A 27383-nucleotide genomic window follows, 5' to 3' on the forward strand; every position below is an offset into this window, starting at 1 on the left:
GTGTCCATTACTGCTGGAGAAATCAGCTTCCGCTGGAAGAGCCAGCGCTGGGCAAATCTGCTAATGCTGCTCGATAAATCAGTGTCCATTATGGAAGGGGGTGAAGCAGTGGGCAGTGCTCAGAAACTTGTGCACTTAGTCCTGAACGAGATACCACCAGCTCAGCACGCGCCGAGCCTCCGAGGAGGCCTTTGGGATCACCGGGTCCCAGATCAGTCCTCAGAGGCGTCCCCCCCGCCCTTGCAGCCCTTTTCCTCTCATGTGCTTGGGGCGGGCAGTGAAAAAAGAGGAGCAAAACGCTTTGCAGAGGTAGCTGCTGTAGGTCGGAGCACTCTGAACTCTCCAGGGTAGCCTGGCATCTTCCCTCAGCAGGCTCAAGCAGGGCTGGGCACTGAAGCGAGGGCGACCGGCAGCGCTCCTCTAGTCCGCCCTCTGCGAGCAACGAGGCTGCACCAGCGGCGGAGGAGCGGGGTGTGCCGGTGGCCCCCCCCCCTCTGCAAGGGCTGCCGGGGGCGACCAGCCACCGACTGTCCCCAGCCCCGGCCCCGGTTTGCCGCCGGATCGCGGGGGCGGCCGCTCGGTCTGCCGGTGCCCCAGCGCCCTCGCCGTGCGAGGCAGACAGCGGCTCTTCCCCGAAAAGCGCCGCTTGCCCCCGCCCCGCTGCCCGCGGGGTACGGGGGACTGCTCCCGCCCCGCAGCCCCGGCCCCGGCCCCGGCCCCGGCCCCGGCGGGGCCCGCACCCCCGCCCCCGGCTCTCGCCTCCCCTCGCCGCGCCGGAGCGGGGGAGGCGGCGGGAGGAGGGGACTGGCCGCGCTGCCGCCGCCGCTCCCGTCCCCGCGCCGCTCCGCGCACCGCCCCGCGCCCGCCGGCGGCTCCTCCCGGAGGGGAGGCGGGGGCCGGCGCGGCGGCGGCTTCCAGCCCGGCCCCGCCGCGGCAGACCCGGCCGGCGGCAGCGGGCGTGCGGAGCCCGGGCCGTGCCAGCCCGCCCGCGGGGGCGATGCCGCCACCGCCGCCCCGCAGCGCCGCCGCCGGCCGCCGCCCGGCGGGTGCGGAGGGGAGGCAGCCGGTCGCCGCGCGTCCCTAGGGCGGCCCCGGAGCGGCCCCGTCCCCGGCCCGGCCCTCCCCCGGGCTCGGGGCTGGGGGGGCGGCTCGGACCCGGGAGCGCCGCCGCCTCGCGTGCTGTCGCTGCGGAGAGGGGGAGCTGCGTTACTGCAGGTGGAGGTTTTGGCGGAGGGGGTGGGGGCCGGGGGAGATGCCATTTCTGACCGAAGGAGATCGCCGGCGAGAATGAGATGCAGGTAAGCCAGACGGGGAGGCTGGAGCGGGGGGCCGGGGGCGGGCGGTGCCGGCGGTGCGGGGGAGCTGGGGGGGCTCCGTCCCCCGGGCCGGACCCGCGCCGCTGCCCTCGGGCCGGACCCGCGCCGGTGCTCGGAGGCGCCGGGCTGGGAACTTCGTGCGTGCACCGGGGAGGGCACGGGGGGTGCGTGTGTGTGTTCGCGCGTGTGTGCGTGCCGCGGGTGCCCGGCGTGCCGGGTTTGCGCCGCGCCCCGGGGTGCGGGTCCGGGTCGCGGGGAGCGGTGCGGGCACCGCCGGGCGGGGAAGGGACAGCGGGCCCCGGGGCTGCCGGGGCTGCTCGCCGCGGGGCGTGGGGCGGGGGGGGAACGTGTGCCCTGCTGTCCTCCAGCCCCTCTGGTGCTGATCCTGCCGCCTGCGCCGCCCTGCTCTGCCCGGGCGCCTTCCCCCCGCTGATCTCCTCCCCAGCACCCCTGCGCCTCTCCCCGGCCGGTGCCCGCAGCCCCTGCCAGCCCTGCGGGAAGGGCAGCTTGCAGCCAGGCGGGGCCGGGGTGCGGGACAGGGGGCCCGGGCACCCGAGGCTGACTCGCCCAGCCCAGGGCTGGGGCTCAGTGGTGCTGAGGCGAGCGCAGAGCTGCATCCTGATGTGGGAGCCTTCCTCCTCCCCCCGGTAGCTAAGCGGATGGGTTAGCCGCTCTGGAGCAGATTACATATTCAGGTAGGGTATGGCGGGGACAGCGCTACCTGCCAGGGCCTGCTGGGGAGCAGGGGGATCAGCCCCCAAGCAGGCTGTGCTCAGCTCCCCAGCCCAGCAAGGGCTGATTCAAGAGGAGGAATCAGCCTTCCGCCTATATCCCCAAGGCAGAGACATGAAGGGTTAAGTACGGGCCGGGAGAGCTCACCAGCCCACCAGCCCTGAGTAACCAGGCGGGAGGCAGGAGTCATGGGGGGTAATTTTTTGGGGTGGGGGCTCACCCCTCCATCACCAGCCCCCCAGCCTGCAGGTAGGTGAGTTGGGGCCGTGGGGAGTTGCTGCCGGATGGGATGATCTCTCAGGCTCCGGGGGGGACTGTGGGGGCACTGAAGAGTCCCCCCGCCTGGGCTCAGCCCCATGCACAGGAGCCAGCTCGGAGAATTGGAGATGCCTGGGAGGGTCCGGCTGCCAGCATGGGCTCAGCCCTCGGTTTGTGTCTGACAGAAAAAAGGTTAATATTGAAGGGGCTTCGCAGGGCAGCCGGGATTGCAAGGATGCCCAAGAGCCTGCTGGCCAGAAGGGCTTTGGGAGCCTTCCCAGGCAGTGCTCTTGCTTGTTGCTCTCTGATACCGTGTGTAGGTTATCGGATTTTTTACCTTGCACCTTGAATGTATAAATAGCTCCTAGTGAAGGGCAGAGGCACGGTTTGCTCCAGGTGCTGGAGGTGCCACCTCCGAGAAGAAATTGGGAGTATTGGTGCCGTGAAAGTGATTTGCACTAGGAGGGAGGGACAGCGGGTGAGCGTGAGAGTGAGCACCGGCGGGATCAGGTCTCCTTGCCGTGGGTGCGTGCTGGTTGGCGAAGCGGAGGCTCCGCTGCCTCTCTCTGCCTGTCACTAGCCCAGCTACCACCCGAGCAGTCGCCATCCACGGTCCTTCCCCAGCAAACGCCCTTTCGAGCAAGTGACTCTACCTGCTGGCCTGCAGCAGGGGACCCGTGTGACAGCCCTGGGCTCACGCCCAGCCCACGGTGTTCTCCAGGTCTCAGTCTGTGGGGTGAGCCTGGGGCAGAGCAGTTCAGGCATCCCCAGGAGCAGCCCTGCTCCACAGATCTGCTCCTTCTCTCTTCTCCCTCCATCTCCCCTTCCTCTGCACCACCTACCGGAGCCCTGCTCTGAAATGATAGCCCTTCCACATACCCATCCCAGCCCTCCCGCCAGTTTTAACCCTCTCCTCCCCGCTCTGCCACTTGCAGCAGCCCTGACCTGACCTTCACGCCTGCCAGAGATGGCCGTGGAGCAGCAGCGTGGCTGTGCCTCCAGCCAGCCCGCCGGCGTGGGAGCTGCAAGGACCTTACCAGGGCTGCCTGCGCCACCCAACCCAGCCCAGCCCCACGCTGGCACCACGGCCCAAACCTTTGTTCGACCCCCTTCCTCTGCGTCCGTTCCCCTGGTTTCAATTGCACGCCTTGTCCCTCTCCTGGACCTCTTGCAAATGCAAATGGCTGGTAGCACCTTGTGGCTGTCCCAGGTGCCATGGAGCCGGGGGCAGCCTCCTTCTCCCTGCTCAGCCCTGCGCCCATCCCAGCAGCGTGGGCTGGGGCTCAGAGGGAGGAGATGTCTGGGCTGGCCCTGCCTTCTCGCCTGCTGCTCCTGGCTCCTTCCTGGACCACATTGGCTCGGTAGCTTAGTACCATGGAGGGGAGGTGGTCTCTGAAGCTCTTAGCCTAGCAAGGCTGGTGAGCAAGGCCGAGCGAGAATTGTGGCCCTGGGCTAAAGCCTCCATGTCTTCCCGCAGACACACTGGGGCAGTTTTCCCCATGGTCAGGCCCTTCCGCTCCCTCCCAGGCACTACCGCGCTGGGACTGGGACAGACGCTCCCTGAGGCAGCTGTCCCTGGTGGGGACTTTGCAGGTTACCAGGTAGCAGGAGGGGGCTTCTCTCTCAGCCGTAAGCCGCCGGCCAGCAGCTTGGAGCTGGCAGGGCCGCAGGCAGGGGCACCTGCCTGCACCAGGCGCTGGGGCAGCCCCAGCTTTCACTGAGGCTCTCATGGGATGGGCAGGAAGTGACTGGAGGAGATAGCGGAGCTGAGTTTACAGCACCTGGCGAAGAGTCAGGCTTTCCAAGCCTTTTTGTGGAGGGATTAATTACAAAACGAATGGTTATACTTCTGCAATACTGTACCGTGCTGCAGTTACTCTACACCTATAACGTAATTACTCGGTGATACCTCTAATTACCACTGTTTCATATCACTGGAAGGTTAACAGCATGACTGAATGACTTATTATTCCTTTAGTTTCCTACTTAATACAGTCACTATAATGATGCTGAAGTTTATGCTGCTTGATGTATGTAACAAGTATAAAATCCTGTAACTTGAGGTTTCATTTCAGGGGTTGATAAATCACTTTATAATAACGCCACAATTATACTGTAATTATAATGTAATTACGGTTGCTGAATTATAAAGCACAACTGAACTTATCGTGGTTCGATGAGGATTAATACACCCCATCAGGTGTTGCCTCGTGTATGTGGTTGTCCCTGGGCAGCGGCAGGCCCGGTGTGTTGGACGGGGGCTGCTGTGACAGCTCTGGCATGACACCTGTGTCGGGCCTGGGGGTTGGACCCATCCCCTCGAGGCAAGGGAGGACGTGTTTGCAATGGGCACATCTCTGTGAACGTCCTGGTGGAAAATGCAACTCCACCAACTCTTTTGAGAAGCTTCAGGTGTGGAAACTGCTGGAGACTTCCATGTCACCTCAGCTGAGCCCTGCCACCCCTTGGCCCCCCCTTGGCTTGTGGCCCCTTGGGGAGTTTGCTTGGGCAGTGCGGCGCTGGGGTGGACGTTAGCGATGCCATTGGCTCGTATTGACTCTCCTTCCATGGTACAGGCTAGGGTGAGCTCAGTGTCCCCATACTCACCCTTTATGCTCGGCACCGGCCACCGTGGCAGTGGTTCGGAGCTGGCGCGAGGAGGGCGCAGCCGGCAGTGCAAGTCACAGCACAGCTCAGCAAGGGAGGGTGTTTGCCCAGCTCTCGAACATATCCAATGCACCGTGTCAGCAGCTCTCCTCCCTTCTCTGCTAAACCCTGAGAAGCGAAGGAAGAAGGGTTTATCCTAGCATGAGCAGAAATGGCTTTTGGTGGGAGAAGAGCCAGAAGAGCTTGTCAGGTAGCGGGGAAGGCTGGGATGAGGGAGAAGAGGGCTACAAATGCTTAACCCAAATCAAACAACCCAAGAACAATAAAGGGAGAAAGCAACTGAAGGCCATGGCCTCAATTTTCTTCCAAGTCAATTCCCCCCCCCCCGCCTCCACCTGGGGGAGTAAAATTGGAGCTTGTGGAGGGGAATGGCTGCACAGAGAGAGGTTTCCATGCCTTTGCTGTGTGTCCCAGCTCCCTGTGACCCTGGCTGGGGACATGTCTTGCTAACAGCCAGTTTCGGTGGCTGTTTGAATCTGTAGCCTTTGGGACAGTGTCAGGGCATGTGTGATACAGAGAGGGAGAGGAGTGTCTGAGGATGGGACTGGCTTGGGGAAGGGGAGAAACACCAGAAGTAGCCCTGCCCCAGTAGCTTCCCAGCCCCGGGAGCACTGTCATCGGCACAGCGTGGCCTCTGCCCCTCCTTGGCACGGCGAGCCAGGAGAAAGACAAGTTGCACAAAGGTGGCCGTGTCTGAGTGGGCAGCGTTAATTGTCAGCTTGACCCGGGCAATTGAATAAATGCTGATAAATGCCACAGAGGACCTCATCTCCTCTTTAGCTCAGGCGGGGAGCATGAGGCTCCCTCCATCCCTGAGAGCAGCAGGTCACGCTGGCTGGCTCGGGAAGGGGGGACAGCGGGGGGAGTGCCCAGCTTGAGCAGACACCCCACACTGCTGGAGTTAATGGCTGTGCTGGGGCAAGACCCAGGTGATTCCCACCTTGCGGGAGCAGCAGTTAGGAGTGACTAACAGAACCCATCTGGGCCATGCCTTGCCCTGCCAAGAGAATGCACAGAGCGTATCGATGCATTGGCAGCAGCGTGGCCATGTTGGGGGGGCCCTGCCACGAACCCCACCAGCGGCTCAGTCCTCCCTCTGGCCTCGCCAACACCTCGGCCACCGTCCCTTGCCCTCCATGGCCCCATCCCCCACCCAAACAGCATCTCCTAACTGAGCATGGGACCAGGCTAGGCAGCAGGTCAGCATCCCTGTCGCGGGGGCCGGGGAGCTTGGCTTGGTTTTGCTCATTCTCCCGGTTAAGCACAGGATTGCTTCTGTTTAACCATCCTGCGTGTTTTCTTCCATAATTTTTTTCATGTGTCTCTATAAGCCCGTCAGCCTTTCGGTGCCCATGACACCTTGCAGTGGACATGTGCCCACACGTGGACATGACTCTCCTGGGCTCTAGAGGAGGACCCAGGTGTCCTGATCAGAGGCCAAAGGCTTTGCCCACTGAAGCTCTCATGTCCCCTGTCTCAGGGCTGGGGTTGGTGTCCCAAGCTGGGGACAGTCCTGTGGGTGAGCCGGGGGGTCCCTGCAGGGAGTGGGGGCAGGGTGAGGAGGTGCAGGGCTGGGCTGTGCCTCCCAGGACAGGGTTCCTGCAGCCCAGCACCATCTGAGTGATGCTCAAATGGCAAAATACCTGCTGGCAGCCGTTAGGCTGGGCTGATCCCCTGCTTTGGGGGACAGGCTGGCCATTGCTTCCCGAGGGATGTGCCTATGAGCACCCAGCCCCTGTCCTTGCTGCTGTGGGGTCCCCGGGCTGGCTCCCCTGGCAGCCCTCCCCCTCCCCCCCCCCCCCCGCCCACCCCACATTGCTCTTAGTTATCTCAGTAGGACCCACGAATTTTTTTTTTTTTGTCATTTCCATTCTGTTTCTTCATCAGAATGCAAAACATTAAATATCACTCTTGTAATTATGGTTAATTTCATAACCAGCACCTTAATTGGATTGGTCTCTGATGGGGAATTCTCGTAGGAGGGAGAAGCAGAAATATTTTGACGTGATCTATTCTTTCAGCTCTTTGTTTGGATTTGAGATGTCGAGTGTGAAATGGGAAACAACTGATTTAGACCTCGGAGGCAACCTGGGGGTGGCGAGAAAAGTCTGAGCACTCTCGGAGGCTCTTCCCTCCGCGCAGGCACGTGGACAAACCTCTCCCTCCCCTGTATGTGAACCCGGCCTTTCCCCGCCACCCCTTTGGACTGGGGGCAGTCACAGAGAGCCAAATTGATATGGTCTAACCCAAAATGTGAGCCTGGGGAGCCAGGGAGGGCATTATGGGTGAGCACTGGCCTGGTAGCTTGCTTCTGCCCCAGCTCTGCTGGCAAGTGGCTCGTGCATTGTACCATGGAGCAAGGCACAGCAACAAGGATTAGGTAGAAAAAATAAATGGCAGCTGTAGCCATGCTTTAAAGGAACGTGCACTGCAGGAGCCAGACGAAGGAAAGGAATTAGGGCCACAGTGGTGAGCAGCGTGAAAACCTCCTTGCCTGGCCCATGCTGGGGGAGCAGCCTGGCACAGCTCTGCAAGCTCCCAGTGGGTCCGAGTCTGCCGCCAGGATGTCAGGGATGTGAGGGACACCCAATGGACACCTCTTTTCTGCTGGGAGTTGGGCAGGCAAGGGCCCATTGGCATCCCGAAGCTCGGACACGAGCCCCTCTTGCACCCTGGTGAGCCAGGTTATTTCAGCCCTGCTGCTGAGGGTGGCAAGTCCTGCGGGGCCCTGCTGGCCCCCCAATGCTCAGCTGGGGCTGTGCCATGCCGTGGCCGTTCCACAGAGCTGGCGTGCTGTATATCATGCTGCCACTTCGGGCTTGAGCTACGATTTGCTCTGGGAAACATGGAATTGTGCTGCCATTAGGTGCTGCCGTTAAACTGATTTGTGCTCAGCCTGTTTATCCTTTTCAATGGGAAACGATACAGAAGCTGAACCAAAATGGAAACCCTGGCCTTGCATTTCCGATTTAATTTCTATGCACTGTATTTCCCTGTGATTACTTTTGTTCTCACCTACAGCCCAGAGTGCAGTCTCTGTATTATTATCAACATCACTGGGGAGAAGGAGGAAGGGGCGGAAAGCATCTCTTTCAGCTCAAGCAAAACACAACAAAACCACCCCAAAGCAGCCCTCCATCAAGGGCAGCGGGGGAACCGCTCCGTCCCCACGGTGGGTCCCTCCTTTTTCTCTGTGCTCACGGGCTCAGCGCGCTCGCCTGCTGGAAGGCAGAAAAGGCCGGGGAACGGCACGGCTCCCTGCGGCGCGGCTGAGGCTGCCAGCCTGCTGACAGCCCTTATCATAGGCATTAAACCGATTGTGCTTTTCGCCCCTGCTCCAGCTGCTTCGCAGCCGCGGGGCAGCGCTGCCTGCCCTGCACCAAGCCCTTCCCCGGCACGACGCCGTGGGACGGTGCTGCGCCTCCTGGGATGTGTTCCCAAAGCGACTGGGGCTGAGATTTGCTGGGGTACAGCACCCGCAGCCAGGGCCAGCTCAGCTTGGGGCACCCTCACTAGTGAAATCAGTGCGTATGAAATTGCCCTAAAAAATCACGGAGTTTCCAGTGCTTTGTTTTCTCCTCTCAGCCAGCATTTCCCACCTTTTCCTTCTTGCTTGGGGGATGTTTGAGGTTTGGGTGCAGTGCCAGGACGCCAGGAGCTCTGTGCGCAGCCCCCATACCTGCAAAGGACACGTATCCACGGGGTTGGCAGCACCCAGAGCCCAAATCCTGGCCAGGCCACATCCCACAGCAGCTCCCCGCCTGCAGGTATTTGGGCTGGGAAGGGCTGGCGAGGCGGTGACCCCTCGTCCCCAGCTGGCTGGCACTGCCTGGCCGCTCGCACCCGCAGCGCCCGCTCTGCCCGGCTTCGTGGGTACAACTGACTGCAGGACCGGCGGGCTCCGCCATGGCTCAGCACAGTTTGTTTTTATCTAATCTATTTTATTGTTGAATGAAACAATAACAGCAAATACAGGCCCTGAAGACAAGCCATAAATAATGCAAAAATCAAACAAGCGAGAAGGAGGGAAAGAAAAAAGAATTATACATGTAGAACCAGCACAGAGAAAGCCAGGCTGGGAAGAGGAATCTTCTCTCCGCGTTTGCCATCGCTCATGCTTTCTGTGGCGCCCCTTTTTTCTCCGCTTCTCTCTTTCTGGAAATTCCTGTGGCACTAAATCTGTTATTATGTGAACGAAACAATAATAACTGGAAGGGGAAGAGACAGAGAGAGATCTCGCTTGTGGGAAGGAGTTGGGAAAGGAGGTGGATGGAGAGGACCAGGGCTTTTGTCTCTCGTGGCACCTTGAAACACAGCCGTGCCCCTGCCCAAGCCCGCCGCCCTGCTCTGCCCCTGCGTCCCCGCAGGAGACGGGGCAGGGACAGCTCTGCCGATGCCGCCCGGCGCTCGTGGGGCTGTTGGTCCCGGCAGCATGGCGCACGCACCCTCGTTGCCCGTGCAGCTTGTCCCACCGATGGGTTATCACAGAGCCATCTTTGCTGGGCTGGGCTGCAGTCAGCCTCTCCCAAAAGGCTTCTGAGGCCACTTATTTTAGGCAGCAGTATAAAAATATCAGGGCCAGTCCTAAAGGGAGGTAAATCAGCAGGTTTCCCTGGAGTCAGCGAAGCTGCCAGGTTTATATCCTCTGAAGTCCTCTCGCTATTATCCCAAAGGTTTCCAGGGGAGGACGCAGAGCTCCGAGCAGCCCTTGTACTTTTCTAGGTATCCTGCACTGGTTGTAGGGGTATTTAAGGGATGTGGCGTGGGAACAGAAGTGGTGCCATAAGTACGGTCTAAGCTTGAATTAAACTTAAGGAATGTGACCAGTTCCTGGCAGCAGCGTTGCTCTGTAGAACCGCAGGCTTGGGACGTGCTCGCTGGTCCCCACTTCCCGCGGCTGCGCGGCGTTCGGCACTTTAATCTGGGGTTTCCGCCTTCAAGCAGTGGCAGGGACACAGTGGGGACACAGCAGCTCAGACTCGTGGCTATTAGAGGGGGTCACATCCCAAAGCCTTGGCGATGTCCCCTTATGGCCCTGTGGGGCGAGGCTGCTCATGAGGCCAGGGCGTCGGGCTGGTCTGGCATTCACTCCCCTGCTGAGCCAGCCCTGGGTAAAGGAGGGCAGAAGGCACCGGGGTGCTCCCCCATCTCTGCTTGTGGCCCTGGTTCTCTGCTGCTGGAGCTGCTGGGTGCCCCAGCCCTGTTCCGGGTGCTGAGCAGAGCTCCAGGGTGCTGCAGAGCTGTGGGACGCCTTTTGGCAGAGGCCGATGGCTGGAGGGGATGGGATGTCCCCAGGCAGGGAGCGGTGAGGAGGAAGCAGCTTGTCTCGGTGCCAGACAGCCGCCCCTGCCAGGCCCTTCGTGGTGCCCCCGGGTGTGGTTTGTGCATCGGGATTGCCAGGAGCAGCGGCTCAGCCCGGCAGGGCCTGCCTGCCTCGCTGCTGGGACGCTGGTGCCGGCCACAGCACAGGGACTGTCCTCGGGGGCCGGCGCCTGGGTCTGGGGTGGCGGGAAGCCACCAGTCCCCGGACCAAGCATCGAGGCGAGCCCATACAGAAACGCCATCTGCTCCTGATCTGGAGGAAACGCGCTCTGGCAGCGGGGTGACTTTGTACCAGCCGTTTTCATGCTAGATCAGGTGGTGTCCTGCCCCTGACACAAACGCAGGGTTTAGCACAGGCACCGTACAGCTGCGCTCAGGCTGATTCAGCAGCACTGCGACAGCGTGCTGAGCTGGGCAGAGCCTACCCAGCAGCACTGGGGCCGTGTGGAGCCAGTGGGCAGGACGGCTGAGCCGCCTGGGCTGTCCCCCGTCCTCCAGCCCAAAATCTGCTGCTGCTGCCCAGGGTAGGGCCCTTTGCAGGGCCCTTGCCGGTGCCGGGGCTGCTCTGAGCACTCCTGGGGAGCTCAGGGGACTGGAGAAGGTGTTCAGGTACTGCTCGAGCCCATTCCCAGGAAAAAACAATCCTCCCTCCAGTGCGACAAGAAAGGGTGGCTGCCAGCTATGGCTGGGCTGTGCTGGGAGGAGAAGGCAGTTTTCTCCCTGCATGAGCAGGAGTGGGATGGTGGCCCAGGCTCTGGCAGCTGCCAATGCCCTGCTCTCCCCAAAGGGCTTTTGCACACGCCGTCTTGGGGACGGCCATGTCCCGCGACGCCTTGCTGGCCACAGGCACGTCGAGGCAGAGTGCAGGGGATGCCTTCACAATGTCATCGTGACCCTGGCGGCTCTCCCAGAAGACACTCATTGGACAGACCTTTCTTTCACCTCTCCGGTGCAAATGTTTCCATAGCCCTAAGAAGAGCCTGGGGTTTTTCCATCCTCCTTTCACAGCTACAGACAGGGAAGAAAAACCATCTGCAGAGACCCTCATGCTATACTGAAGCCTCCTCTGCTCAGCGCTCACGCATCACTTGAGTGCCTGCTGAGCTGGGTGCCTTTGGGTGAGCACCTAAAACATCCTGGTGACCCAGCCCATGTCCGCAGAGACAGGAATCCCAGGGAGGTTTTCCAAAATAAAGAAAGAAAAAGGAGAAGCCCCATTCAACTAGCTGATGCACGTCCTTCCCGGCCTTCCAGCGCACACCATCCTCCTGCTCTCCTGCTGACCCAGCCTGAAACGTCTCTGGTGCTGCAGTCCCAAGGCCGACCCTTGGGAGATATTCCCCCAGCAAACACAGCTCTCCTGCTCTTTGTCTCGCAAGCAGAAAAAAATCCCATCCTCCTCCCGGCTTGCCTGACATGGGAAGCGTTGAACCACCAACCGGCAGTGGCTGCGGCAGCGGTGGGCCAGCCTGCATCCCGGCCACCTCGGTCGATGAGTAGGGGAGCGTGGCTGGCTCCGAGCCCGAGCTCCATGGTGCGCTGCACCCTTACACTTCTCATTTATCTCTTGCTAGCTCAGGGCTTTACACCCCCGGCATCCACAGCTGCCTTTGCAATTACTTATTGATCACTTGTCAGGATGTTTTCTTTGCTGATGGGGCACTGAAGCATGTGCAGCCAAAGAGAGAGAAAAGATGTTAAAAATGAGGGAGCAAAGGTGTGAAGAGGAGCTCTTGCACAGATGTGGTCGCAGGAAGAAACAGCCTGAGCAAAAACTGCTCTGAGCTTCAGCGTCATGCAGAGACGACCGGGATCTCCTTCCCTTCGCCCTGCTCCGATAACCTGCCACCGAGCCTGAAAACTGCTCTCCAGGTTGGCTCTGGGCCATTGCCGGTTGTCCCTCCACCATACGTATCTGTCCCTGCGTGGGGTCAAGCAGATCCACAGCCCGGAGCTAAACCAGTGGGTGGCTGGGCCAAAGCCTTCTCCTTCCAGCGTCCCAGCCTCTCAGCCCACTTCAGAGCTCTTCTCCTCCGCTGTGCATCCCCCTCCCCTTTTTTCCTGCTCTTCTTACCCTTTGGCGTGGTGCTTCCCTGACTTAACCCCCTGCGGTTCTGGGGGCACCACATTTTGGGTGGAAGAGCCCATCGCCATGAGGAAATGCCTTTGCAGGCAGTCCCGCAGGCTGGCTGCTGGGGGTATCTGGTGCCAGCCAGGCGGTGTCGGTGCCGGAAGGGGATTTGCATCTTAAATACTTCTTCGTGCTCTTTTACAGCCTCAGAGCAACTGCCAGAGCAGATCAGGTTGCGGCACACCTATTCCAGGCTCCCACCTCGGAGCAGCTGAAAGCAGATACTTCAGAAGGCTGAGCAAAAGCTCCCGGCTGGAGAGTCATGCCTTCACGCGGGTGAGCGGGAGCCGGTGACCCCGGGCAGCTTGTGGCTGGGGGGGCTGGGTGTGGGCTCCTCTCTGGCTAACCTGCCGTGGCTCATTGCCTTGCACGACTTGCTTATGTGCCCCCACCACCCTGAACACGGCACTGCTGGAGGGGTCCTTCTCAGCTTCTGCCCGTTTCTCCCCCACTTCTCACACACTCCTGTGCTGCTTCTGGAGGATTTGGGGCCAGGACAGGACACCGGGCAGCCCTTTGCACTGTGGCAGACTGTTTTCATGCCCTTCGTTAATGGCCCATCCGTTAGTGAAGGCCCAGAGGAAATACGGCGGCAGCTTTCCATCACCCAGGCCAGTGCTGTGCCTCCAGCCGCCCCGTCTGCTGCCCACCAGCCAGCCCTGGCAGTGCTCAGGGCTTACTTTAGGACCTCCCTCTTTGGTTTCCTTTTACCCCCATGAAGCAGCGTGGTCCCAGGAGGGAAACCACCCCCTCTGCTCTGTGTGCTGGCCTCTGCTCCCACCCACCCCCTGACCATTCCTGGGCACCAGGGAGGAGAGCAGCTACTTACCAGTGCCTGTGCTCCAGGGACTGGGTGGGAAAAGAGGAGGAGGAGGAGGGAGCAGGTGGGGTGGGGAGGAAGGAGAGACAAAGCAAAAAGGCCCACCAATGCACACTGGACGGAGGGGGAATGATGGAGAGAGGAGGAAATGGGCACGAACGTGTTTGGCAAATTAAAGCTTCTCCCTTTGTTTTGCTGCTTTGCAGATAGCTACAGGAACGCTTAGTGCAGAGCCCCGGGTCTGGATAAGCAACTCTTTTAGCAGCAGGAAAGGTTGTTAAAAATTTATTTGTAAACCTGGAGTCTTTATCTCTAAAGTGTAGTCAAGTTCAATAAAATTTGATTTAGCCGGAGCAGCTTAGAGGAGACGAGAGCACTGACTCCGAGAGCTGTGTCTTGGCGGCTTCGTGCCAAGCCAGTAGGCCAGAGATGGGGGTGAGCCCGTGGCTGACCCGCACCCATACTGCAGCCCAGCGTGGGTGCCCAGTGCTGCTGGGGTCAGGAGCTGGGAGCACCAGCCGTGCTGCCACGGCACCACAGCAAGGTCAGCTCCTGCAGGGACGGACGGGGTGGGGACATGCTCCCCTGGCCCTGCTGAGCCCCCAGAGCACTGCGGCCCCCCCGCCCCGGGGATATGGCTCGCTTCATCCTAAATTGCCTGTTGTCGTTCGATGCTCTCGAAAGCATCTCGTTCAAGGGTGAACGTCTCCCACGCTGTAATTTATGGCTGCCAGGTGGGGGTTATAGCTGACTCGGGGATTTTTGCCGCTCGCTCGCTGCCAGCGTGGCAGATCGCTTGGTGCCGAGGAGCACCGGCCCAGCCCTGACCTCTGGGCACCCCTGTGGGGTGGTGAGCAGGGGACAGCCCAGAGACGGCGGTGACAGTGGAGGGCACAGCCAGGCATGCTGCCCACCCCTCGGGGCAGGAGGGCAGCAGCAGCCTCGGGAGCAAACCCTGGCGCAGAGCCTGGGCTCCCTCCGGGGTCATCACCTGGGTTTGGTTTCCGCAGAGCCGTTCCTCCTGTGCCGGGGCAGCCTGGGCCCGTCAGGATGGTGCGAACCCCACGCATGTCAGCGCTCCAGCCCAGCCCCGGGCTGCGTTTCCAGGCACAGGCCCAGAATAGCATCTTTCCTCCCAGCGCTGATCCCAGCCAGAGACGCTCAGCAGGTCGTGCTGCATTTAGCACCAAGGCAGCGCGGCTCCAGTGCACCCATCTGCACCTCTTGGGCCACGTCTAGCAGCTTCCCCAGGGGAAGGGGTTGTACTTTGGAGCCCTCGTCCCCAGGCAGCAGGGTGGCAGGGACAGGGGTCAGTGGATGCCATGGCTCTGGGCATGATTTTTGCTTTGATTTGCACTGGTTTGCTCATTGCCTAAAGGCAGCGAGTCCGGCAGCTGCTCCTTTCTTATCGAGTCTTTTTTTTATGTGAGAAATGAGAGCCACGTTCACGCCAGAGGGCTGCAGCTCCCCCTGGGCTGGCCTGGCCTGTGCGTCACAGCCACGTGGCCTGATCCTGCCTGGCAGCTCGTGCTGGGGCCATGGCCGGGCACCCTGGAGGGGTGCTCGGGCACGTTCCACGGTCCTCCTCAGAGTAAATCCGGGAGAGCTTCAATTTTTGGAAAGCCCTTGGTGGTGCTTTGTCTCAGTCACTTCCCAGTTTCTTGCAGGCAGCAATTGCTGAGAGCGGCCACTGCCATCTCTCCCCTGGTGACACCAAGCCCTGTCCCCAGAGTCACCCAAGCCCATTTGAGGCGGCCACAGCCCCTTGCCCAGCTGGCACCCGTGGCCCCAGTGCGGGGCACCGCAGCACCGTGTGGCGGCAGACACGGGATGGCCGAAAGGACAGCCTTAACTTTGGGCTGAGGTTTGCTGATGCGACGGGAGTCCAGCCGCTGGGGGGGCGGATGTGCGACAGTCGCTGTAAAGCCATGCGCAGGTTGTTGACCTCAGCTCACACGAAAATCACTATTCGAGTAATTTTTAGAAGGGCACCTCTTAATATCTGCCTCACCCTGAGGCACAGATACTCCTCTCTGAAACAGCCAGAGGTAAATGGGACCCTGAAGTGATTTAAAGCTCATCTTAGCCCAGAATTTTTCAGCTTATTCATTGTCTTTCTCCCAAAGCTCTTCTGTGACTCTGGCTATTAAGATTACGGATGTTTTTGTCAGGGATTGTATTTATCATGGATTTAAATTTAGCTGAGAACTAATAACATGTGAGTTGTGTCTAGACTTTAATTCTATGTAAGTGGGCTTGGCTCGTCTTTAACACCATGCAGATTTTGCTTCATTCATCTATCACTTCTTTGCTTATATTTTAGCCATCGACACCACATCGCTCCCAGCAGCTCTGGCCGCTGCTCCTCCGCTGAGGCCAGTGCGGAGACAACAGCACAGGACCAAATGTGTTGCAGGTGCAATCCCCTTCCTGCTGGTGGAGAGGCAGAATTTGGTCCGGGGGGAGGTCCAGGCTGATGCGGGAGCCGTGCGTGGGGCCCTGCGGCAGGATTCGGCTCTCACCTCCGCCCGCGCCCAGCAGGGACCAGCGCGTGGCTGCATGCACGGGCAGAGCTGAAATTTCAGCACAGAACATAGCCAAATAAGGCCGGCTGCCTGGCACTCTAATGAGCTGAAGTCTTTTCAGCCCTGGTATAATTAAGCCCCTTAGACTGTATTTTGTTTTGCATGCAGTGTTTTGCTTTCTTTGATGGCTTTCTCAGCATGGCTGTGAGGAGCAGGAATTGGTTTCTGAGAAACACCAGCCGAGGGAGGCTGTGAGCGAGCCGGCGCACGTTGGCAAGCGGGCCGTGGGAGCAGCAGTGCCACCGGCACCTTGCAGGCAGGAGGACGGGGTGTTCGCCGGCCGCGCGCTGCCCGTGGGGAGAGGTGGCGACAGGCATCGTGGGGAACCCCTGGCAGCAACAGGCAGCGTGGGGAACCCCTGGCAGCTCAGCCCCCGCCGGGGCTGCGGCACATGCCTGGGGAGCAAATCCACGTGCAGCCCTTTGCCTGAGAGCTGCCAACCAGCAGTGCCAGCCCGGCCCAGGGCGCCGGCATGTCCCTCCAGCAGCCTCACCCCAGCAGCATCGCAACGGTAGCAGCAGCCCCGCTTGTATTTGTAAGGCTGCCCAGCACCGTCAGCACTAGGGAGGTGATGACATGGGGGATGATGAATTGTAAATACCCAGCAAATGGCTCTTTGCAGCCTGGCCCAGGCCCAAGCGCACCCACTGGAAATGTTTCCACCGGACGGGGACATGCTGGCCCAGTGCCGGCGGGAGGGAGCTCGGCACCGCTGCCAGGGAAGATGTGCGGGATCAGCTCCTGGCACCGCACCCCTTCACTTCGGGGGTGACGTGCTTTAGGTGGTCCCCAGCGACCAGCCCCGCTGCAGAGCTAGCAGGGAAAGGGGGTGGAGGAGGACAGTGAGCCGGGACAAAACCGCAGGAGGATTTCTGTGGGGACTCCGGGACCTCACAGCCGGACCGCCTGGTGTGCCAAGGCCTGGTGGTTTCTGAGATTGTGCTGGTGGTCATTTTTATGGCCAGTCCATCATCTTTCATCCTTGCTTCTTGCAAAGAAATTTTGAATAATTTTTTGGGAACAAAAGTTATACTTGGGTCATATATCTGTATGAAATGATGAATATAAACAGATGCAATGGAAGTAATGCACAGAATGCATACCAGACCCATAAATAGTGCCAGAGCAGGGAAAGTAACGCACAGGATATATAATGATGGATACAAATGGAACCAATGGAAGTAATGTATTGAGTAGATTCAGTGATAGCCATAAATAGCATTAGTGGAAGCAATGCCGAGTGTACACATAACAATAGATAGAAACACGCTCCGGAGTAGCTGTACCTCTAATATGCAATATTAATATGATTTGATCCCTCATAACAGCTTGAACAACCAGGAAATAAATGCAACAGAGGCAGCGCGACAGGGAGCGTTCGCTTCTGCCTGCCGATGGGCCAGGGTGGTTGTGGGCCAGGGCACGAGACAGACCATAACCCCCGGGTGGGTCTCGCAGCCCTCCCCGGGGAAGGCAGCAGGAGGCTGGACCTTGCCCAGCTGAGACTGGGCAGACCCCCTTACCCGCAGCGCCCCTGGGCCTCACGTCGGGCTGTAGCTCACTCTGTGGATAGATACACTGACTGGTTGCTGTTTCTCAGAGGGGAGCAGCGGGGGTCCGCGCCTTGCGGGCAGGCGCGGCGGGAGGCAAGGGACTACCCCTGGGGGGACACCGAGACCGGGCTGCTGTGGAGCCTGGGGGAGCACAGAGGAAGGGGGCTGGTTCCCGCGGAGCTGTCACTGTTGCTCCCCGCTTGGACACCCTGCTGCCAGCCGACCCCAAGCAGGGTTCCCCCAGATGCTCAATCCTGTGCTCAGCTCCTCTGCATTTGCAAAGCAGCCTTTATATTCAGGCTCCATCTACAGGGAACGGAATAAATTCAAGAGCTTAAAATAGGATGTAGATAGATGTGTTTACTATTAATTTCTTTTTTTTAAGAAGCCGAGGAAGCGAGGTCTGTCTGACACAGATTCCTCAAGGCTTTCCACTCAAAGTCTGTGCACGTTCAGTCATCAAGTGGAAAGTTGGGGGGTGGGGAAGAGAGATGGTCTTATAGCCAAAGGGCTGGATTTCAGCTGGAAAATGAGAACCTCTGCTCTGCCTTGGCGGTGCCTTTCGCCTTAATGCCAGCTCTACCAGGATGGTAAACCTTTTGCCATGGTCATGCCCATCGTTTGCTCACGTCCACCTTGCTCTTTCTCTCCCCGGTGTTACCTGCAGGTGAGAGATAGGATGGTAGCTGGGGAGGCGAGTATGCGCAGCCCAATCCTGGCCTGCTGGCAGCCGATTCTCCTCCTGATGCTGGGATCCATCCTGTCCGGCTCCGCCACAGGCTGCCCGCCGCGCTGCGAGTGCTCTGCCCAGGAGCGCGCCGTCCTGTGCCACCGGAAGCGATTCATGGTCGTGCCGGAGGGGATCCCAACCGAGACCAGGCTGCTGGACTTGGGCAAGAACCGCATCAAGACACTCAACCAGGATGAATTTGCCAACTACCCTCACCTGGAGGAGCTGGAGCTAAATGAGAACATTATCAGTGCCATTGAACCTGGGGCTTTCAACAACCTCTTCAACCTGAGGACGCTGGGGCTCAGGAGTAACAGACTCAAGCTGATCCCCTTGGGGGTGTTTACTGGACTCAGCAACCTTACCAAGCTAGACATTAGTGAGAACAAAATTGTGATCCTCCTAGACTACATGTTCCAGGACTTGTACAATCTGAAGTCTTTGGAGGTGGGGGATAACGACCTTGTCTACATCTCCCACCGGGCCTTCAGCGGCCTCAACAGCCTGGAGCAGCTGACCCTGGAGAAATGCAACCTGACCTCCATCCCCACGGAGGCCCTGTCTCACCTTCACGGCTTGATCGTGCTGCGGCTGCGCCATCTGAACATCAACACCATCCGGGATTACTCATTCAAGAGGCTGTACCGGCTCAAGGTCCTCGAGATCTCACACTGGCCCTACCTGGATACTATGACGTCCAACTGCCTCTACGGGTTGAACCTGACCTCCTTGTCCATCACCCACTGCAACCTGACGTCCATCCCATATGTGTCGGTGAGGCACTTGGTTTACCTCCGGTTCCTGAACCTGTCCTACAACCCCATTGTCACCATCGAGGGCTCCATGCTCCATGACCTGCTCAGGCTGCAGGAGATCCAGCTGGTGGGAGGGCAGCTCACCACGGTCGAGCCCTTCGCCTTCCGTGGCCTCAATTACCTGCGCATCCTGAACGTGTCGGGGAATTTGCTGACCACCCTGGAGGAGTCGGCCTTCCACTCGGTGGGCAACCTGGAGACGCTCATCCTCGACAACAACCCCTTAGCCTGTGACTGTCGGCTGCTCTGGGTTTTCCGGCGGCGATGGAGGTTGAACTTCAACAAGCAGCAGCCCACCTGCTCCACCCCCGAGTTTGTCCAGGGCAAGGAATTCAAAGACTTCCCCGACGTCCTCCTGCCCAACTACTTCACCTGCCGCCGAGCACGGATAAGGGACCGCAAACCTCAGCAGATCTTCGTGGACGAAGGCCACACGGTCCATTTTGTCTGCCGGGCAGATGGGGACCCGCCCCCCACCATCATGTGGCTCTCTCCCCGGAAGCACCTCATCTCTACCAAAACCAACGGGCGGCTCACTGTCTTCCCTGACGGCACGCTGGAGGTGCGCTACGCCCAGATCCAGGACAATGGCACCTACCTATGCATCGCCAGCAATGCGGGTGGCAACGACACCATGCTGGCCCACCTGCACGTGCGCAGCTACTCCCCAGACTGGCCCCACCAGCCCAACAAGACCTTCGCGTTCATCTCCAACCAGCCCAACGAGAGCGATGCCAACAGCACGCGCGCCACCGTGCCTTTCCCCTTTGACATCAAGACTCTCATCATCGCCACCACCATGGGCTTCATTTCCTTCCTGGGCGTCGTCCTCTTCTGTCTGGTGCTCCTCTTCCTGTGGAGCCGGGGGAAAGGCAACACCAAGCACAACATTGAAATCGAGTACGTGCCACGCAAGTCTGACGCGGGCATCAGCTCTGCCGACGCGCCGCGCAAGTTCAACATGAAAATGATTTAACCAGGCAACAATTTGCAAATAATAATGGTGTTTTTTTTTAAAAAAAAAAGAACAAATGAACAAATAAAAAATAATTAAAAAACAAACATTGCTACAAACATACCGACCTCTCTCCTTCCACCACGCCTTCCGCCCCTGTCCAAACCCACTGCACCCGCACTGTCACCACCTTTTTCTCCTCCTCTTCTTCTTTATACCAGGAAAACATTCAGCCGATGTCTTCAGGACTCCTGTGTTTGTAACGACTTTGTCTGATGGACTCTGGTGTCAGATATAACTCTGAGAGGGAAAAACAACAGAGGGGGGAAAAAAAGAAAGAAAAAAGAAATAAAATCAATAAAAAGTTACGAACTTTCTTCTGTAACTTTGATTTCAATAATTATGGATTTTTATGAAAACTTGAAATAATAAAAAAACCCTATTTCCTATAGATAGTTGGAATGCAAAATCTTGACTTCTTGATCTGTCCAGTTCTGTATCTCTGGCGAGCGCTCGCTTTCTCGCCTCAGAGGCATTTTCCAGCTGCCTCACTAAGAACAGCCCCAGGGCAGAGCGAGTCTCCCGCTGACGCCAAAGGTTCACGCTCCCCTGAAAGGCACTTCTTGTGGTGTCTTGGGCCCCGCACAGCACCAAGAGGAGTTTAATTTTTTTTTTTTTCCCAAGGACTGGCTGTGGTTTTATAGCCAGTTCCCCCGCCCGCCCTCAAAGCCTGGGGGAGCAGGGCCGCAGCGCTGATGTGCGTAGGCAGTACATAGTGGGGCTGTGTTTGCCTGCCCTCTGCGTGGTGAGAAGGATGCGAAGCCCTCTTGCAGGGCAGCCCGCAGCAGGCGGCAGCTCGCTGTGCCCGCGGCCCCCGGCCTGAGAGCCAGTGGGGCCAGGCTTTGCCCGAGCGGTGGTGGGGGTACCTGGGGATCCCACTGCCTCTTACCTGGGGGGAGGACTTTCTGCTTGCCGTTGCCAGCAGCACAGTGGTGTCTCCTCTCCGATGGGGTTCAAGCTGGCTCTTGTGCTATGGACACCTGTCCCTGTGGGCAGGGATGCTGCAATTCCATGAGCGCCCGTGCTGGCAGCACAAGCAGGCAGTGCCCTGCCTGGCCCTGCCTGCCTGGGTGCCCCCAGCCCCTGGTACCCAGTGGCCCGAGCAGCTCCAGCTCTGCTCCCTACCTGCCTGTAATGACCCTCACGGTGGTTTTCGGACCTGACCCCTGGCAGACAGACTCACGAGCACTTTCAGGCACATCCAAGGGAATTTAGCTTCCAGGCTTGCAGGAGACCTTGTCTGAAAAAAAATAAAATTACATACGTATATAAGCACACGCACACACAGCCTGAGCCAGAGGAGAACAGGCACAGGGCTGCAGCAGGGAGGTGGTGCAGGCTGTAACGTGCTGGCTGCTGTGGTGCTAGCTCCAGGGTGCCCATCATCATGGTGTCTGGTCACCAGGCAGCAACCTCCCTTTGCTCAGCTCTGGTACTTGGGATCAGGAAGTCTGGGAGGTTTGTATTGTCTCAGTGAGGAAAAGGGGAGGAATGTGGGATAAACTGGCCCCCAGGCAGGGCTGCGCTGACCAGTGCATCCCTGCGGGAGAGGTTTGACAGTGCCACCCTGCCCTGAGACCAGAGCTACCCACAGCAGCGAGACACGGCACAGGCTACGGAAAGCATCAGCATAAAAGTGTCGTACAGCAAATGAATTAAAAGGAACAAGTCAGGAGGGCAACCACAGAGCGAGAGAGTGAAATTAAGAGACAGAGAGCAATGGGGAAAGAGATGTCTCAAGTCAAGCTTTGAAAATAAGAGAAGCATCATCAGACCAGCTCACCCCTTCCTCAGCTGGTTTGTGCCAATTTCCCAACCCCCAGAAGGTGCAGAGAGGGGGGAAGGCCATGGCCAGCCCTCCCACAGGGCCTTTCCATGGGAGAAACGGGGCTGGTACCATGGCTTGGGGACCCCAGCACAGCCTGATGGCCTTTGGCTGTGCTGGAAGCACGAAACATCCCTGCAAACAGTGGTAATATGGGCACTAAACATTTTTATAAGCGTTACTGAAGCAGCGAGTGCTTCCCATCCTTCCCGGCTGCCACCAGGATCGGTGGCACCGCACCGGCAAGCGGCTTCTTGGCCTGCCCAGCCTCAGCGGCATCTCCAAGGCGGATGGGCCGAGATTTGCATGCTTGATTTGTAAAGCACTTAAGGAGTCTTCAGGGATCAAAGTCACTACAAGATGATAAAAAATAAGCGACAGGAACCTGGAGCACCGACAGGGAAAAGAATGGATTTGCTTTTCTTCCAGCAATGTGCCAATCTAGAAGAACCAACCTGAAACATCTGTGCTCGTGGGGAGGGGGGATTTTTTGCTGGTTTCAGCTTTCTATTCATCTTCAAACAAAACATTTTGTGTTTCTTTCTCCGCAGCAGGTTTCAGGAGCTTTGATTTGTTAGTTTCTCATCTCTAACCCATCTTTCCTTTATAACTTTGAAACCAAAACATTTTTTAAAAGCCTTTTGCTTTTGTTTTGCTTTTTAAAAAAACCAAAGCAAAATGCTTCTTTGCGAGCTTCCCCTCCCACCAGTGTTTAACCAACATTTTCAGTGAGCTAGATATGAAACCACAAACGGCAACATACAAACCTAGGCCTGAAGCTGAAGGCAGGCGCGCTCAGCTCCACCTGCACTGCAGATCCTGCTCCAGGGACCCCGACCACCGGCTTGGAGCAGTGCTCCCCTGGGAGAGGCAGGGATGCACCAATGCCTCAGCCCTCCGGAGGAAGATACCAAGCCAAGCACAGCCGAGAAAGCCACATACAGTGGCACATTAGGTGCAGAAATCTCAGTTTGAGCCTTGTTGCCAGGACTGACAATAACTCAATAAGCGGTTCAACAGACGGCAGAGAGGTGGAGGGGAGTCTCTGTGTTCCTGGACAGCTATTAACACTGGCAATCCGAAAGAGCTTCTTAATTGACTCCAGTTATCCTTTTTTAATGCCGTAATTAAAAGAGCTAATTCAACACACACAGATTAAAAAAAAATACTAATAACCAAGTCCAACAAGGTATTTGCAGCACACTACAGTGTCCCAGCAATCCAAGGGAGGAATCAAGTCTTTCAGTGTTAAAAAGAAGCTTTAAAAAAAGAAAAGAAGAGAGAAAATTATTTCTTTTCTGCATAATGTTTTGGGCTGTGATAGCGCAGGATTTTTCCCAGCCTGGGCCCTGCAACCGAGACCCACGTGTGCCCCCAGACCCACCACCTCTGCTGCTGGAAACCCTCCTGGGGGTAAAGCCATGCTGCCTGCCCTGCATCTGAGCTGCGGCTCAAAGCCCCTCATTAGCGAGTTTGCCCGATGCTCTGTGGCACTGCTGCCTGCCACACAGTTTATTATCCACACTGAGTTTTTAATCTTCGATGCTTTGTGAACTGGATAATTTTTTTTTTCAGTCACCATGTGATTAAAGCAGATGGATAGAGCAGAAGAAAAGCATATCAGAGGGGCCAGCATCTCAGCTCAACAGTTTTCATGGCTGGTAAAGATGGGAAAAAAATACCCCAAAGAATAAATTCTTTTTCTCTGCTGAAATTTACAGTGTGTTTCTTCTGCAGTTTAATCAGGGATGAGAGAGCAGGGGCTGAGTTCCAGCATTGCTCTTCAGGTAACCATGGGCTATGTGTCAGAGCCAGACAGTTCTTCTTGCTTGTTTTTTTGATAAATAAAAGCACTTAATAAAACAGCTTAAAAGAGGTAGCAAAAAAGACCATGAAGAGATGTGTTTAGAGCAAGGAAGGGAGGCTGCCTGTGAAACACGCCTTACCTCCCCTACTTCCAAGACTGATGGGAGCCCCATGGGGATCTCCATGACAGGCACCGTGTGTTGGGACGTGGCAGGGAGGAGGATGAGGGGTTATTCAGCATTTCCAACCTGGGCATGTCACACGCCCCAGGCGCTTCCCTCCTCACCAGGCTCCACATTTCCCCCCACCACCGTGGGCTGTGGCTGGCAGGCACCCGGCTTTCCCCTTCCGCTGCCGAGGCAAGAGCAGGGTTATGAGCATCCTGCGGGAGAGACATTTGTACCCACTGACTCCCTGACCCCCCCGCATCAATCCCCGCGCCTGCTGAGCTCCTCTCCCCGCAGCGTCAGAGGCGTGTAGAGCAGTGCAAAAAGCCAAGTTTGAGATCGATACCTGTGGCTACGCAGGGCTGACGAGTGGGAATCGGGCTGGCCCTTCCTTCCCCTCCCTGTGCCCCGCAGCTCCCCCCCCCCCCCGCCCCCGGCTCTCTGCCTGCAGACCCTGGCTGCACTGCCTGGGCTTGCTGCCTTCCCCCATTTCTATCAGGCCTTATCATGCTTAATTTTACTCCTCGTCTCGCTAACTTCCCTCCGTCTCTTATCTCTGCTTCAGAGTCAATTTTTTACTCTCTCCCTTTTTTCTTCCTTATCGCTCACTCCCTCTCCCTTTTGAAAATTTTTTAAAATACTTTCTGCCTTCTGTGCTTCTCTCTGACTCTCCTGCCATTTCTCTCTGTCAGGTGCTCTTCTCTCCCTGCCATGTCTGTGCTTCCCGCGGTCCCTTCTCTGCACACACATTTCTCCCCCACATCTCTGCCTCCCTCCTCCTCTGGCAGGGTCCCAGCCTGCTCCCTCCATGGTGAGCAGCACAGTGGCACCGAGGGGAGGAGGGAAAGACCTTTGGGCTTCACCTCCTTTTCTCCTTTCTCCCTTTCCTTCCCTCTCTTCCCCCACCCTCCTGCCTTGTCCCCCTTTTCCCACCTCTTCCTTCCTCACTCCCCACATGCTCTCCAGCCCTGCCCGGCTGGTTTGCCATGAGACAGGGCACGGACTCTGCAGTGCCATCCCTGCTACCAGGTTTTTGCAGGACACAGCAGAGGAGGAAGGCTTTGAGGTGTGGGGGCTCAACACCCCGGAGGAGATGGCTAGGGGAGCAGCCCTGCTCCCCATCTCCCTGGCCCCGCCATGGCTACACGCCGCTCCTCCAGGAAAAAACGGGCCTATTGCTTTCCTCTCTTTTTTCTGAGTCTGTATCTGCATGCTTATGATAGATTTACTGTGATTCTATCGGTTTATGATTAAAACCCATAAATTTTACTAGGCCTTTTTCTTATTTTCCATAATCTGCAGGATTCAAGGCAATCAAATTTTAACTGGAAAGCATGGGCTGTGCAGTTAGGTCCCAGCGTAATGGGGAATGGTTCATTTCCCAATCCACCCCCATTACTGGTAGTACTAAAGAAATACTGCCCTGAGAAAGAGATTTTTCCTCAATTCCCTTTAAAACAACGCACTTACCTGAGCAAAGGATCAGAGGAACAATACAAACCTCAACTAAAACACAGTGCCCCCCACCACTGCGGTTTGTTCCCCTCCTGAGATTTCCAAGCAGAGTTTCCCGGTGGACTTGGGCGGGTGCTGAGGGTCTCGGGGTGGCAGTTGTGGGTCCCTGTCAGCTGCTCCGTCTCAGCTCCCCATCACCAGGCAGCAGGTAGTTCCAGCCCCTCTGGAGGTTTCATCATGTGCCTGTTACGATCCAGGTAATAAGACATTTCATTCAAATGAGCAAATTTATCCAGTGGCACTTCAGTAAAAATCAATAAAACTACACTTCCCAGCAGGGCTTTATCATATGCTAAAACTACAGCATATTGCCTGGATATACTAAATTCTCTCCCTGAAATAAAGTGCAAAGTTTAGAAGACAGATGACACCATTTGCGGCACTAGAAGGATAATACCCTAATAAATCCATGGCCACCTGGGCACTTCAGAGTTGTCACACACTCGGTGTGTTCACTCGATGGTCACTGGGAACTTCCCAATGACAGCGAGAACAGGAATGAGACCTTTGTGCTCCTCAGGCTGGCAGTGCAGATGTAGGGAGTGTGTGCTCTGGAGCACAACCCTGTGTCAGAGCAGCGAGGCATCTGCATGGACAGACCGGCCAGAGCCGACTGCGTACACTGGAGCATCGGGGACCTGATTATCCGTGTGGGTTACCTTATCTGTGGTGGCTCTCTCCAAAAGAACCGGCTCTGATCAGGTGGGAAGGTGAGCAGCCAGCTTGGGGACCAGCCGCTCCATGTGGTGGGGACTGGGCTGGCCTCTCCCAGCAGAGCTCCTCAGTGCCACCACTAAGCTAGAAAAGAGATGGGACAGCCAGGAAACACTGCCAGTCCTGCAAGCCCAAGTCAGCAGCACTCCGGGACAGGCAGCTGCCCAAGGAAGCGCCCATGTGAGAGGACAGTTGCTGCCCTGCCCTGTGTGCGGCCGTGCACCCCTCCATGCAGGATCCCACCTCCCGAGCCCTGCGGTGAGCACCTGGCCTTGTGCTGGGCTCTGTGGCTGCTCTCCCACAGACCATCCCTCTCACTCTCTCCCCACCTCGCCATCCCCCTCAATTACCACCTGACGCTTCACTGCTGTTCCCCATATCGTTACACTCCAGCACCTTGCCTGACATGAGATTTTGGCTCTTCCCTCCTCCATCATCCTTCCCAGACCATCATCCATCAGGTCTCCAAACGCTGCCCTGCTCCCAGCCATTCCCGTCTGCCAGTCAGCCATCTCCCACCAGCTCTCCCCTCCTCCTTCTCATCCCTCCAGCTTGTGCTTCCCAAGCCTATCAGTGTTCCCCAGCCTTGAGTACTGCGAAACTAATTAGCTCACTACAAAGACTGAGGAATAATTAGGGACTCCACTGAAAGCACAAAACTAGGGCATCTCGCCTTAAATAAATGCGAGGAAGTGTCTCTCCGCTCCACTGAAGGCCTGCGATTGCTTCAAGCAGATGATTACACGACTCACTGTCCCTCAGCTCCCACTCCAGGCGTGTTCACCAGAGGTGCCTCTGCCTCCATCTTGCCCCTTAGACAGGTGCTTTCTGGCTTTTTGGCTTGTGTTCCTGCCACTAAAGCCAGCTCCTTGCCAGAGTTCCATGGCTAGCCAGGCACTGAAGCAAGCAGGCAGCTTTCCCAGGGATGCTGGGGCTGCTGGTTTAAGCACTGCCTTCTCAGTGGTCCACCATCTCCCACTCTCTCTGGGGGAAAGCTAGCACCAAGCATGGAACATAGTTAGCAAGAAAAACATTTGCAAAATTTCTTTTCCAGTTGCTTCCACTGGGCAGAAGAGACGCTAAAACAGCTTTTCCCCTGGGCAGCTCCACCGTGACGGGCAGGAGTCTGCCCTGCCGCGTACTGGAGTCCCTAAAGAACAGGGTGATACAAGACGAGGAGGATCGGGAGACTGCACAGGTCCCCTTTCCTCACACACAGGCCATCCTGGGGACCCCATGCTTGGGCATGTTGAAGTCCCTCTGTTGACATGCACGGGTTCCCTGCAAACCCCTGTCTTCCCTTGAGGAAACACCCGTCCCTCCTGCCTCCTCGAGGTGATGAGCAGGAGATGGAGTTGGAGGCAGCCCAGAATGAGGCATCTCTGACCTTCACCACTCGCTCGTCTCCCCGG

At 57.7% G+C, this 27383-nt stretch overlaps 1 protein-coding gene and 2 long non-coding RNA genes across 9 annotated transcripts in view; 1 reads left to right on the forward strand and 2 right to left on the reverse strand.

The window, feature by feature from the left end:
- The window catches only part of LINGO1 (leucine rich repeat and Ig domain containing 1), a 65831-nt gene extending 45926 nt beyond the window's left edge, over positions 1-19905 (forward strand). The window contains exons 1-3 of one of the 3 annotated variants that reach the window (XM_075505684.1): positions 1278-1298; positions 12571-12702; positions 18052-19905. In XM_075505684.1, coding sequence (XP_075361799.1) covers positions 1293-1298; positions 12571-12702; positions 18052-19905 — 1992 coding nt within the window. In that variant the 5' untranslated portion in view covers positions 1278-1292. Of the gene's footprint in view, positions 1-1030; positions 1299-12570; positions 12703-18051 lie in introns of those variants that run through there. The other 2 variants (XM_075505685.1, XM_075505686.1) reach the window with 2 other exon arrangements.
- Positions 19906-20062: 157 nt separating this feature from the next.
- Positions 20063-25347, reverse strand: LOC142411586 (uncharacterized). 4 transcript variants are annotated; one of them, XR_012776215.1, is made up of 5 exons: positions 25244-25347; positions 22537-23926; positions 21070-21184; positions 20834-20945; positions 20063-20184 (listed from the first exon to the last, which is right to left on the reverse strand). It is a non-coding gene; the product is annotated as an uncharacterized LOC142411586 (long non-coding RNA). The 4 variants fall into 4 exon arrangements; XR_012776216.1 differs by having other exon boundaries at positions 22537-22905; positions 23716-25341; XR_012776214.1 differs by having other exon boundaries at positions 22537-23028; positions 23716-25341.
- LOC142411587 (uncharacterized) overlaps positions 25345-27383 on the reverse strand; it is a 114528-nt gene continuing 112489 nt past the window's right edge. Inside the window, exons 4-5 of one of the 2 annotated variants that reach the window (XR_012776218.1) lie at positions 25917-26055; positions 25345-25440 (exon numbers count right to left, since the gene is read on the reverse strand). This is a non-coding gene — a long non-coding RNA (uncharacterized LOC142411587). Of the gene's footprint in view, positions 26056-27383 lie in introns of both variants that reach the window. The other variant, XR_012776217.1, reaches the window with a different exon arrangement.

Source organism: Mycteria americana, chromosome 6 (genome assembly GCF_035582795.1).
Source record: "Mycteria americana isolate JAX WOST 10 ecotype Jacksonville Zoo and Gardens chromosome 6, USCA_MyAme_1.0, whole genome shotgun sequence".
Taxonomy (NCBI): domain Eukaryota; kingdom Metazoa; phylum Chordata; class Aves; order Ciconiiformes; family Ciconiidae; genus Mycteria; species Mycteria americana.